Source organism: Gallus gallus, chromosome 7 (assembly GCF_016699485.2).
Source record: "Gallus gallus isolate bGalGal1 chromosome 7, bGalGal1.mat.broiler.GRCg7b, whole genome shotgun sequence".
NCBI classification, from domain to species: Eukaryota; Metazoa; Chordata; class Aves; order Galliformes; family Phasianidae; genus Gallus; species Gallus gallus.
In genome coordinates, this window is record NC_052538.1 from 31,592,418 (window position 1) to 31,607,010 (window position 14,593).

General features: G+C 33.7%; 1 protein-coding gene across 7 annotated transcripts in view; it reads right to left on the reverse strand.

The window, feature by feature from the left end:
• The window catches only part of LRP1B (LDL receptor related protein 1B), a 581,170-nt gene that overhangs the window by 133,051 nt on the left and 433,526 nt on the right, over positions 1-14,593 (reverse strand). For all 7 annotated transcript variants that reach the window (XR_005861415.2, XM_040703826.2, XM_422146.8 and 4 more), the window contains exons 32-34: positions 11,536-11,685; positions 2,855-2,995; positions 490-615 (exon numbers count right to left, since the gene is read on the reverse strand). Coding sequence is in view for 6 of the 7 variants with exons in the window: in XM_040703826.2 (XP_040559760.1) it covers positions 490-615; positions 2,855-2,995; positions 11,536-11,685 (417 nt within the window). In the remaining variant the exon portion in view is untranslated. The remainder of the gene's footprint in view (positions 1-489; positions 616-2,854; positions 2,996-11,535; positions 11,686-14,593) is intronic.

Consider the following 14,593-nt stretch of genomic DNA (forward strand, 5'->3'; position numbering starts at 1 on the left):
CCATGTTTATGTTGCTTAACTGCTTGTTTCCAAGTATAGTCTGCTATGAACATACAGCAATATCCAATAGGAATAATTAAAAAAATTCATAACTACCATGGCACCTCAAAAATAAAGTGCCTTTCGCTGTTTCATACAATAAGGATTTAGTTTTTGCTAAGTGTAATGTAATAGCAGTAGATACCCAACCTTTCAGACTGTAGTTTGTAATTAAGTTTTAAGATAAGGTGAATGACAAATATGTGTCACTCAAATGATGGGTCAGATGGTCTGAATATTTAAAAAAAGTGAAAAATACACCTTAGGGTTTTCCACAAAAAGCAATGCATAGCTAAATAAACAAATGAAATGCTAAATTTATCTCTTCACCACAGTAAACTCTTCTGTTTTAATCACCCAAATAAATAATTGAAGTTTCTTTATAAATTACTTACAGAGTTCCCATAAAACTGAAGTTAGCTAAAAATAAATACTGAAAGCATTTCTAACCTTTGCATGCCATGCGGTTTTTTTGGAGGTTGTAGCCTACTGTACAAACACAGGTTCTTGTACTTTCTGATGTTGGTAAACAGAGCTGGGAACATCCACCATTATTGAATTGACAGGAATTGCTACCTGGAACATAGCAGTACAGGAAAACAAGAGGTAACAACCTGAACACTGTATTTGTGACTAAAAAAAAAAGTGTTGCTATCTTTTTTTTTTTTTTTTACTATTAACAAAAAATAGGTAAATTCTTGGCAAAATGGAGATATGCACAAAATATTTCAGGCTGTACTGTTAGTCATATACTGTCATGCTGCACTCTTATGGTACTTTCACACTGAGAAGGTGGCTTTTTCCTTAGAATATTTAAAAAAAAAATCAGTTTCTTGAACTTTCATTTTACAGTGAAAGTATACGATAAAACTGAAGATATTCTATTAAGTTAGTGAGTTAGTTATGCTGAAATATTTTCAGTGTCAGTCAAAAAGCATCTCTTATTCTGGACCATTAACATGTCATTGATCATATATTATTCATTCACCAAATGCTATACCAATCTTGCATCTTCATGAATTACCACTTGTCTAATACAATTAAAATACCCTACAATGTGATCGCACAGCTCTATGCTCCTACTTCTCAACTCAAACATTTACTTTTAGTGTACAAACACTTTTCAATAAAATATGCAATAAACAGTATACAGAATATAACAAATACATTTCAGAAATTTGAAGTTCAAGAATATTGTTTTTATGTCCATGCTCTTTGCATTCATCTTCCATTAAAAAAAAATGGAAAAGAAAAGCAAAAACCGGGAAAAATTTAAGTTGTTCTGTCAATACAAAACTTTAATATATGACTTTTTGGAAACAGCTACAAAAGCATTTCTTTCTTACTTTTGTTCTGTGGGATTATGTTAGGACTTCTAAAATTACTTGTAGATTAACATTAAAAACTGCAAATGTTGTAGCTCAAAATATCATTCCAGTACATCAATTAATGCATCTGCCGATTACGAAAGTGGCCTCTCAACAGTATGAAATTTCAGAGGGAAAAATCTAGCAACCGTACAATGGAAAACCTTGGTGTGGATTTCCATTTCAGTAGAGACAAAGAAGAACTCTTGTTTCTGAGGGATTTCTTTTAAAAATAAATGTTAAATGATTTATATTAATATTGTACTTTAGAGCAAATCACTGCTACGGTGATAATCTTTAAGGATTTTGAGTTGCATTGTGTTAAGTGGTCTTTTAAGTGTTCTCAGGATCACACAAAAGTATTTGGTCAACTTTAGATTTTCTTTTGCTTGGTTCCCAACTACAGATAAGCTTCAGTGACCGTTTTCTCAAATGAAATGTAATCACTGCCCACCATTTTCTCAGTACATTCAGTAATCCACACAGGACAAGAAATAAGATCTTTGATAAGTAGCAGCTGCACATTGAGAGATGTAACCTTCATGCTGGAATATGAGGTGTCAAATGTCTAAAACTACTGCACATCTGACAAAGACGTAATCACACAATTACCCAAAAGTCACATGTATGGTAATAAAAACAGATACTAAATGTTCCTCCCTACCTAGACGCAGGCTAATGAGTTATTTGGACAGCTTATTGTCCATCAGGCAGCTTAGCTCCATACTTAGACTACCAATTGACCATTAGAAATCAGACAGCTTAACTTGATCGTGTGTTCTTTGGTAAGCTTCTCTGCAAAAGGAAATTTGTTTCATGGAAATCTCACCCTCATCTCTCTCGGTACAACCATCAACACTTTGAAAGTAGCTGGAATCAGAAATAATCTATTTCTAAAGAACCTCCCAAATATCTTTATCTCTAATAACCTCCAAATTCATAAAATTATGTACAGCATGACTTCAAACTACACTTATTCATATTACATCAATTCCCACTTTGCCAATTAAGTTTCAGCAGTATTAGTAATATTCCCCCATTCTTCTGCTGTATTTTCTGTCAATTTAAATGCATTAAAAGGCCTTAAAGGCAGTAGGTAATCTAGAATATTAATGACTTCATTTTATTTAAATAATATTTATTTAAACTTCCAATCATTTGAGATGAGGTGCACGTATCAACACTAATTTTTGCAAAAAAAAAATTAAACCCAGGCTCTTCATAGAACTCCAGCCATCATTAGAGTGTAAAATGTAAAGTATCCAATAAATTAAAGTACACAGAGAGACATAATCAATTATCTTAAATCAATAATTTATTCAATACTAAAATGTTTTACGGTATTTCACAATTGAATTACAATGACAATCTTTTTTTTATTCTAAGAATGTTTGGAAAATAACATGGGAAAAGATATTCGACAACGTAAAAGCTGGTTTAAATTTTACCTTGCTGTGCTGCTTTATCATATACTTTCATATGCACAACACCTGAAGTCTTGTTTCGCAGGATAGTTGGGTTCCTTCCATCTCGTTTGTTACAGGTTCCAATCTGAGCTAAATTCTGGTCTGCCCACCAAAGCTTTTTATCTGTAAAAAATTCAAGTTTTGAAAATTAAGATGAGTGATCATTATGAATTACATATTTTTGAAAACTATGTAGGAAAAATCTTTTCAGCTCTTTTCTTTTGAGCTCATATCACATGCAAGAAAAAAATGCAAATTATATCCAATTTATAACTGAAAATTATAAAACATTACAAAACACATATTCAGTACTACTGCAAAACATGATCTGTCCACAGACCTTTCTATATCCATTCGTTACATATATGAAGAAAACAGTTCCAAGTTCCAAGTTTTTACTGACTTGAGTGTTCAAATTATTAAATATGAAAATTAGCATTAAAATCATTAAGAATCTTGTTACTGTCTTGAAGATTGAAATCACCAACTTCATATTGATAACAACAAAAACAATCATCATAAATTTCATGTAATATTAAAATAATAGAAAAAAGCATACATGAGTCACGAAGATTTCCCCGAAATTCAGACAGGATTCTAGGTGAAATGAGGCTAGAAGCTATGTTTGATCACTTTCCTGTACCCACACCAGTTACAATGGAAAGTGAATTTTCATTAAAAACAAGATACAAATATCATATTACTGTAAAAATATCCTTATCCATAACAATTGAAACAATTTAAATGAAATAGATAAGCTATTTAAAAGAAATGTCAAAAAACTGAAATGTAAACAGGGGAAGTGTATTTTCTCCATTTCACTTGCATCACATCAGGAAAATGTTATCTTGAAACATCACTGAAATATAAACATTAGTTTTGTTTGGAAAAATATTACATTTTTTTTTTTAATCATATAACTTTGAAACTGACTCGCTACCTCCTAGAATTCATGCAAGAGCCTCTGCAGTTAATGAACTTGTTAGTCTTTTTTTTTTTTTTTTCAACCTAACAAAAGCCAAAAAATACACTAGTGTTAATGGTTTATCATTTCCTCAGGGTAGTAAACTATACTACTTTACCTCAAACCTCCATTGGGCAGTATTCCTATCAGGTTTTGAATATTTTAATACTCATGCACAAATACAAGTGGGCTATAAAGTAAGTTACAACATGGACAAAGTGAAAAGCATTAAAGAAAGGAAAATATTGCAAATTTTAAGATGACTTGTCAAGAAATACAGTAAGAGAAAGTAATGAAAACAGAAGGAAAGAGTATGAAAAATACACTTCTGAAAACCTTCTCTGAAGCTCTCATACAAAAATTTTATTCCCTGTTGCTAAGGCATGGAAGACAGTAAAGGTTGAAAGGAGATGGAATCAGAACTCTAGAAACGTCCTTCAGTCTTCTGCTATTTCTTTATATTTGTATGCATTTAAAATGCTTCATTAGCTTTAGTATAGATCTGAAGGATGACATCAAGACCTTAGAACAATGTTCCACAACAGCAACCTCCTGTCAGCATTTCAAAGATGACATTGGATTGACAGTGGATAGTCTTGTGGCAGGGACTAGTCAAGAGTCATGAACTAGGGATGCCCAAGAACTTCTCACCCTTGTATCACATCTGAGACAATCACAACTTCAGAGTCAGGCTACTGAAATAGATCATGATGTTTTTGTGACTTACTATGTGCCAATAGAGAAATAAAAAAGCCTTTGAAATTTCACATACAATACACCAGCATTACACAATAAGGGTGAGATGATTTGCTTAATACAAACATTATCTTCTACATAAACATCTTCCATGAGTTACATGGCAGCAGTTCAGTCTAGTGCAAATTGAAGTATGAACTGAAATCACAAATATGTATTACTAAAAAGCAAGTATTTCCAAAAGAATATGCAAATAGTAATAATGCTTACTAAATTTTAAGACTAAACATCTACAAACTTTAACTTCCAAAATGAGAACTCAGCTAATTCTTTGCAACTGAATGTTCACAATGAAGAGCTCCTTACCTAACCAATGCCAAGGCCTTCAGTTGTTTCCCTTATAACAATTTATTTTCATTTTTATCACAATTAATTTCAGCCAGCTTGTTCCCATCTATTCATCAATCTCAATGGTTGTTGGAATCAAAGCAAAACAGTCCTTTTCTATCTGGGTGAGACTGAAACACAGAGCACACCAAACATACAGAAAACACTTAGCCATTGCTAACTCTTAATGTCATCCTTCAGACATTGCATAAATGCATTATTTTAGTGAAGAACTTCTGGATGTTTCTAGCTCTGGACAAACAAAAACAATGTAAAGCTCTGCTAGCTATTTCTACCAGATACAACAGGAACATCAACATCCTAATTTCCATTTTTCACAGTAAAGACAGTATGTATTTCTGCTAGTTGCTAATAACTAAAATATTTCAGGGGAGTAGAGGGGTGGAAAATATACTAATGCATGGAACTAACATAATCTTTACCAAAATACAGATTTACTTTTGAAGGACAACTAAGAACACGTCCTCTTTCCTCAACAAGCTCACAAGACATTCTGTACAAAATCTTGTCTGTTTGAACCCCAGAAATATTGCGGAATAGCTGAATGACTGAATGCTTGAAGCCCTCTTCTTTTCTGCAGCCAAATGGCCAAGCAGCACACTTACTGGCCGGCTTATCGCTTTATGTGTAGCTCCAGAGAGGCAACAGCATGTACTTGGTCTTGACACAGAGAAGATGGAAAATGGAGTGGAGGAAAAACAATTGGAGATATTTAAAAGATGTGAGAGGGAAACAGGGTACTCTGATAGCAAATTTTGGATTTGGGAATGGTGGGAAAGGTCCTTGCAGTAGAGAGATTTATTGTGCAGAAGAGGAGGAGAAAAACTGAGCTGAGGTTTTAGAATAAAAGATGTGGAGTATTGCACTGGGGGCCTCACAGGGACAATGTTGAAGAAAGAAGTCAAAGTTAATGTTTTTAAGATACAGGAGACAGGAACTCAGTCTTTTCTGGTTCCTCTTCTGCTGCAAATGCTGCTGATTTGACAGTGCTTCTACTAAATTAAAGTGCCTAGTTATGTGTGAAAGTTCCACTGATTTTACACTGGGGAAGAATTTTTATTTGCTGAGTGAACTTCATTTCTTTTAATGTTCTTAAGTTTTCAAAAAGCAAGTTATAATCAATAGGTATTAATTAATAGCAAAACTGAAAAGCAGCTTTATATTCCAACATATCAGAATATAATTTTTGGCAGCTCTTATATCAAACTCCAAAGTTTTAATGGCCCAACAGTGGCACAGAAACCATAGCCAATCTTCTGATTTCAATCCCTGAAAACATTAGTTCTCAAAGTCTCTAAAGTATGCAAAGATCTTTGATGTGATGGCCTCAAAATTCAAGGTTTACATGTAAGTTCCACAGTCCATAAAATATTTTATGATGTCAGTCTCTCATTTTCACTTGGATGCTACAACATTGAGTCTTTACTTCCTGGACAAAACCTAAGCAGTAAGGTGGCCTCCTTCCACCTAATTGCAGGTTATTTCTTGGTCACTGAGGTGAGCAGTGACTGACTAACACTCTGTAGTTTAACACTTCAGAAAAAAAGTCACAGATTTTTATGTTCTAAATTCAAAATTATAATTCTGACAATCCTCAACCATGGATGAACTCCTATATTTGCTGTAATAAAAAAAACACTAAGTTATTTTGTTAGGAAAATTAAATCAGTCAAATAAAATGTAGTTCTGATACTACCTACCTAGGAAGTCAGAATATAAGAAGAAAATTGTAAAGAAATAACGACCTGAAATCTTTAAATATCAAACTGGTTTGATTACACTAAACAGAAAGTTGCATGATCATTAGTTACAATCTTCTTGCTGAAATTGTGCTATAATAAATATTAAAAAGTGTTGTATTTATCCATTTTCTTGGGTAATTAGCATTAAGTGCAGCAACATATTGGGAAACAGCAATTTAAAATGCCAAAAATTGCTACAGTAGCATTGTGGACAGTCCTTTGGAGATTTCAAGCTGTACTCTGAATGCAAATTTTGATGGGCCATTAGTTTTCATTAATGATAGCTTGAGTATTTATGGAAGACAACTATATACTGTACTTAGAACTGGGCAAATTGCCTAGATATATTTCATATATTAATGCTAATGTAATGAATGGTGTTATGGCAATTAGAAGACTGATGACTTGGAAAATTAAGGTGTATGTATCTGAAGTTTCCTGATTGAAGCGGCCCCTTCCATTTAACAATCACTTTCATAGAAGTTGCAGTTCCCACCACTTGAGTTACTAGAAATGCTTTATGGTGCTATCTTCTAAAGTTAGGAAAATGAAAAAAATCAACTAATATATCAGCTAACCACATAACAAAGGTAGCATGAATATATTTTGTTAATATGAACTAACGTGTTCTGTCAAAAATAAAATACTGTCACTACCTATTTTGATTGATAATACACCTTGAAGGCTGCATTATAAACAATTTCTGTTCAAAAGCTATAGTTCTAATATCTACACTCCCACTGAGAAGCTATTCTATATCTGATTTTGTTGTACCACCACTGATTTTTTTTTTTACATTAATTTCAATAAAAATAGCATTTATATACAGAATCATTCAGTATGTGAAGTTACTATATTTTATATTATTGAGTAGAGAAACAAGAGAAACACTAACACCTACCACCATAGAACATTTCCTTTGAAGTTCCTATCATGAGTATTTACTGTAAAAAATCACCAATGCACAACAAATTACATCTTCATTATACAATCTACATCATATTCCTATTTTCTAATGAAGTTATTTGATTTTTGTAATTTTATGTCAACTATATTTCTGTGAGGAGCTGATACGAAGTGCACTGAAGTATCTCTGATAGATGACTATGCAGCTACCAGGAAAAGTGCAAATATCAGATATGGAATATCATACTTTAAACTCAGGTGAACCTTAACACAAGCACAGAAAATATTCTCTCATTTTCTTAATCTTGAAAAGTATACCACTGTATCACACAGTAAAATCAGAGATTCTCTCACAAGGAACATCACAAGTTTCCAAAACAGTAGAAATATTTGTTATCAACTTGTAAATGGTGCCAGTAGTAGGTGTTAAAATTATGCAGGAAGCAGAGGGCTGTGAATCAGAGAAGCTGTTAAAGATCAGAAGAAACGTCACAGGTTTTAAACAAAACAAACTGAATCCTTAATATAGCAGCAGAAGAAAATTACCATTGACCAACTGTCAGACAGTAAACAGTGAGAGCTACTAAACAAAAGCATTAATGCACATTTCTGAATAGTGATTTAATTAAAAAAATAGCTGCTGTTGCATTCACATGCACTGAATGCACTTTTGGAGAAAAAGTAGACTAGCAAATGGAATTTCATCATGGGCTTACAGCAGCACCTTAGTAATACAGAAAGGTAATAGGATAAATTAAACTTTATATGCTTAAGGTCATGGAAAAAATAGTAATTTTTGGCATATTAAAATGCTTACTTTCTAAAGGAATAACTTTCATTGTACATAATATCTTGCATCAAAATATGTGGCAAAGGCAGGAACCAAAGGACTAGGAATTCTGGAGCTTAGTCTACGGAAAAATAAGGATGACTGACACTTGAGCAGAAAAACAATAAATAGAAGAAATAAAGTACAGAAAGATGTGAATTACATAACTTGTTTCCATTTCCTTCGAAGATAAACCTGAGAGCTACCTTGACATCAACACTTTTGTTATCATTTTTTCATGCCAAGGAAGGAATGTGTCTCATGCTCCTTCTGCATGCTACCACTGCAATAAGGTAAGATGTAAGGATGTAATAGTAAGAAAATTACTTGAAGTATAGACAGAAGTAAACAACAGTAAATAACTGAAATAACAGCAATTACCTTCCAAACAGTTTACAATGGTTAGCTAGAAAAAAAACCTCAGGAATGTAAACTGTAGGACATAAAATGTTTTGGAAATTGTCAAAAGACATTAATTTTCTGTGTCTTCTGTAAGGACTATGGCTATTTCAGATCAGATTACAGTCACTTCACAAGCAAAATAACCTCACCCCTCCTTTCTTTCTTGGTTTTAGCGGTTTAGCCCAGAAAAGGCTCTAATGATCAAAAACAACTGATCATTTATTTATTATTTATTATGACCAAGGCAAGACTACTCTAGATAATGAAAATATCGAACTCCATATCTTCTTTCTGCCCCAGTGGAAACAAACCAACAGTATGACATGATCATATACATAACATATTAAATAAATAAAATTAAGCTGTCTAAAATACTAGTTTTACTTAGAGAAACACCCAATGCCAAAAACTATTTGATTTGTTTTATATCTACCAATTCTTGTGTACAAGTAGCTGATGTAAAGCTATCAGAACTTCAAGAAAAAAAATGGCATAATGTGTTGCTACAGTATGTTCCACAACATGAAACCATACAGGAGAAATGAATAAGGAATTTTCATGTTTTTCAATCAGTGCATACAATACTGTAAGCTGCAGCATATACTATAATATTTCAGTGTCTTATTGCAGTTTATCACAACTGTGGTTCCTAAATAGAAGACAAAAAAAAAAAAAGCAGAGCAAACAGAAAAACTCAAACAGATCTCCTGTGTACCAGTTTCAAGTAGGAAGACTTGTCATCACTCAAAGATAAGGAATCCTAAAATGGTCTAGGTCTGGTAGGAAAAGGAACTCAAGTATCATCAGGTTCCAATTACCCTGTTGCAGGCAGGGTTACCAACTGCTAGATCAAGTACTAGATCAGGTTACCCAGGACCCCATCCAACCTGGCCTCTTGAGCATCTCCAAGGACAGGGTTATCCATAACCTCTCTGGGCAACCTGTTCCAATGCCTCACCACCCTCTCAGTGAAAAACATCCCCCAACGTATAATCTAAATCTCCTCTCCTTTAGTTCAGAACCATTCCTCCTCAACATATCACTACCTAACTGTGATTGATTTTCCAGTTTATAACTCCCTTTGAAAAACTGGACGGCCATAAAGAGGTCTCCCTAAAGCCTTCTCTTCTCCGAAATGAACTAGCCCAGTTCCTTCAGCCCATCTTTGTAGGACAGATTCTCCAGTATTCTGATCAATTAGTGGTCCTCCTCTGGACTCGTTCCAAAAGCTCAATTTCTTTCCTATGTTGGGGGCCCAGACCTGGACACAACACTCCAGATAGGGCCTCACAACAGCAGAGTACAGAGGGAAAATCCCCACCCCTGAGGCCATCTTCTGCTGGCCACCCCTCTTATGTTGCAGCCCAGGATACCATTGGCCTTCTGGGCTGCATGCACACACTGCTGGCTTATGTCAAGTCCTACTTAGCAGGGCTACTCTCAACAATTAATTCTCCCAGTCTGCATATATAACTGGGATATGCTTTTATCTATCTATATACATATGCTTAAAAACTAAGCTGAAGAAGTACTTGCCTCTCCATACTGGCAAAAACTCAGCTACTTTCACATAAACAAGCACAAAATATTTCTTCAAATGATAGCTATAAACTCTTTATTCTATATCCCAGATGGACCATCACTCTTGCAGCTTCTGTGAATCACGGATAAAGACTTGATACCATACATACTTCAGTGACAGTAAGAACAAATATTTTTTACAACATCTCAGATTAAAGACCTCCAATAGCTCCCTGAAGTAAAGATCATCTATTCATTTAGTTCTGAATTGCAATCTAATCAATGAAGGACATTTTTTCCGTATTAACATTCATAACTCCTTCTGACACAAAACATCTTTTGTTTATGAACGTATATATATAAACTTCACCTCTCCAACTAATTTTGACAACATTTATTATTCAATACTTGCTAAATATTTTCATAATAAAGTTCTTTAAGCAGTTACTGCTTTAAAATATGACTTAATGTACGTAGTGTTTGTACAGACTTAGGAGATCATTTAGAGTAATCTTGAAAAGCACACATGCGCATAGTTAATCAACTAAGAGAAATACTTTTTAAAGGAGACTAGTAGCTGATTAGTCAACTATGCCAACAAAAATCTAGATATCAATAGAATTTCTCAGAACCATCCCAGAGCAATTAAAATCATTTTGAATTAAATGGTACAAAGGTACGCAAAGCATTTAGAGGGAAAGCAAAAAGATTGCATTTATATTTCTAGTAATCTTCAGACGAATATAGATCGCTACTTCTCAGTAAAACTGTAATTTCTTAACACTCTGTATCCTAGTTCCAGTGAGGGCCAAGAGCTGTAGATGGATATGAGAAATAGAGTAAATTCAATCATATATTCAATCTGAAATTTAAAGACCCATTTTTAGAAAACTGTCCTTATATTAACTTCCTCCTTTTTATTTTTGTTTAAAAGCATTTAAATCCCAACATTCCTAAGGTGCAATGTTGAAAAATAAAAAGCTTATTTTTCAATCAGCTTAGCACAGAATATTACACAGCAGACATCTGAGAATCACACTCTTTCATTTATGTAAACTTTTCTCAGAAAAAAGTTTCACACATACTGTGAGAATCATCTACAATAAAGTAGTAATGTTTTTTTCAAGTTTTTGTTGGTTCATAATTAATTAGCATCCAACTGTTTGAAAATCATTGCTATTACCACTGGACTTACCCATTATGGTTAAAGCTGTGGCTTTCGGTAAATCTTCTTTCATTGAGTCTATTATTTCAAGATTGCCACCATCCAGATTGCATCTATTAATGGTTCCATTTCCTGAACTGATCCAGTAAAGTTTGTTCTCCACATAATCTATCGATAAACCTGTAATTAATGTATACAACTTTAATTTTGGCTTTAATACCTAACACACACTTAGTAATAAGCTTTTTTTTCATAAAAGTGTGTATTCAAGAAAAGGTATGCATGTATACACATAATTGTTATCCTCTCAAACTTAAGAAATCAAGAAAACCAAATAACTTTGGCCATTTGTAGTGAAAACATTTTTCTTGAAATATTTCTGCCTTTTATTTCTCCAAACATCTGCAGAAATGAATCAGTGACTGATGAAAGGACCATCTGCCAATGAGATACTTGAAAGAGCCCACGTCCTTAGAGAGGTCATTAACTACTAGGAAATGTCAACAAGAATCCAACAATTTATTTTAAACTTATGAACACTCAGACTTGAAAAACAATCTATTTGTGTGTGTGTGTGTGTGTGCGCGTGTGTGTGTGTGTGTGTAAGTATTCTTTCCCTACATACATAGTTCTCTTCTTAAAACGCTGAAAAATAAAAATACCACAACTTAATGCCAATAACAAATAAATTTGCAGCAAACATTTTAATTTGGTTTCATAGTAAACTGACCTCATGATCAGCTCTTTGGAGTTAGATGCAAGAAAACTTAGAAATAATTGCAAAAAAAACCTACTAAGTAAAGCAAGCATATAATTTTCTAAAAGAAATAAAGAATTAAAATATAATATGTTTCAGATTCTCTAATCCTTTAAAAATGTTGAAGAAATCGCAGCAACAAATTTTCCACTGAGAAATATGCTTAGCATTGTGACAATACATAGCACAATAATTTGTTTTTGTACTAGACTTTTCCCAGAACTCATGTTAAGCATTCAACATAAAACTGCCAAAAAAACATTGTATTTCACTACAAAAGTCAGCATCCAGGAATTGCACAGCACAAGAGTACTTTTATCCTGTATCCTGCTTCTCTGCAGAAAGCAAGACCTACTTTCAAAATTGTGACAGGAGGAAGCAGTGCCATGTGCAGCAGTACTTAGAACTGGCATCATGCCACTACTCCTTTACGCACATTTGACATCGTAGGCCAAAAGGCTCCCACTTAGTAAGCGTTTCAAAAGCAGTTTTCCATTTTCTTTAAAGTTACTGAGATTTCTTCCTCTTTGCAAGCGTGTCAGTTAGAGGATAAGCGACTCAAGCTAAAGGGAGGATAAGGATGAAGTTGCTTTGGCAGACGGATCTAGCAACATCTCTGCATTGAAGTGCTTTCCAGCTTGCACAATAAGCATTGATTCAAGTTAAAGGGTAGTGCAACATACTGTAGAGACAAGCAGAACAGAGTACTTCAGCCTAGCACAGGAAACCATCCAGAGAATGTGGATGAACCCTGCTGTTGAGTTACAAAGGTGCTACACAGGTACAGAGGTCTCCATACTACCATATAGCAGTTGCTATTCCCTGTAAATCCTGACTGCTCACTGATTTCAGGCACAGAGATCTACTAATGACATTGCTATAAATGTTACGTATACAACAATTACAATCTTATGTTGCCAGGTTTTCTATTATTTTACTTATTAAAATAATATTTCTATGCATGGGTAAGCCAATCACACAGCATCAACTGATAGAAATAAAAATCTCCTTCTATGTAAGTTTACTTTTCCAGAATATTTTTTTCTGTAGTGTTATATCTATTATTTCTAATCTAAAACAAAAACATGTTTATTTTTCATGAATCTTCCTGGTTTTACTAATGAAAACAGGTGATTTGCTTGTTTTAGGTACTGCAATCTTCATGATGCATTCTCGTGTGAATGGGTGGCTTACATCCATCCTCAAGGCTGTCAAAGTGAACCTTACCATGTACACTCTGGAAAACAAATATTTAGTGGCTGTGTTAGCAGCTACCTGATGATAATACTGTGTGTCCAACAGAATACTGATTTAGAAGGACTCATCATTATTTGACCACCAAGACATATGTCTCTGCATGTTTTGCTCTTCAGAAGATTGAGGTGTAAGGAAAACAGGCTCATTCTCCTTAAAGACCTAGCATCACAAACTCAGAGTGCTTCATACAGCCCAGAATCATTGTCTAGATAAGAACTGTTACTGTTCATCAAGGTGAGCTTATACATCTGATAACTAATCAAGGGTATAAAAGAAAAATGACAGAGCTATTTTTCTGAGAGAACAGCCATTGTAGTGACCTTCTCTAACATGTACCCTTCCTGCATTAAGCTAATCTGGAACAATTAATAACCCAAAGCATTGTCCAATTCCTCCTTCGAACATGACATTAAGCAGCAAGTGAATAGACTGAAGATCTGATGTTAGTGAGCTGAGAGTTTCCTACAATTAAACTATATAGCTAAAATGAAGTCAGAACAATAATGGTGCAGATGGTATCTTCCTCACAAATACGCAATATCAAAGTAGTTTAATATTATAAAAGATACATTTTATGGGTGACCTAAGATACAGATATTACCTTTATATCTACGTATATCAATCAATGAAAAAAAGATTTTAAAAAATTGTCCAGAGAGATAAGAGTGTCATTTAATTCTTTTCTTACTGGCTTAAGAAAGGTTATTTATCTGTTTAAATCTGTTTACAGTTCATGTATAAATAGTAATGTGCTTAAAATTTGGAAATCTCTGCTAAATGTCCAGGCATATTTAAGAAATAATTTCTTTTTATTTTAATCTAAAATAAAATTTCAAGGGCCAGTCTCAGTAAGATTTTTGGTTTGCATCTGCATAGTTTCTTTGCAGACTCCACTATGTATAGTGAAGAAGAAATTACTAAGGGACATTCGAATAAGGAGTCAGATGAAAAACTGAAACAAGAACCACTACAGTAGCAAATAGGAATGTACTAAAATCATGATTCAAATTAAAACTTTAAGGCTATTTAGAATAAGGAATAGAAATCTGTTTAAAAAAGCAAGAGCTCTATAGC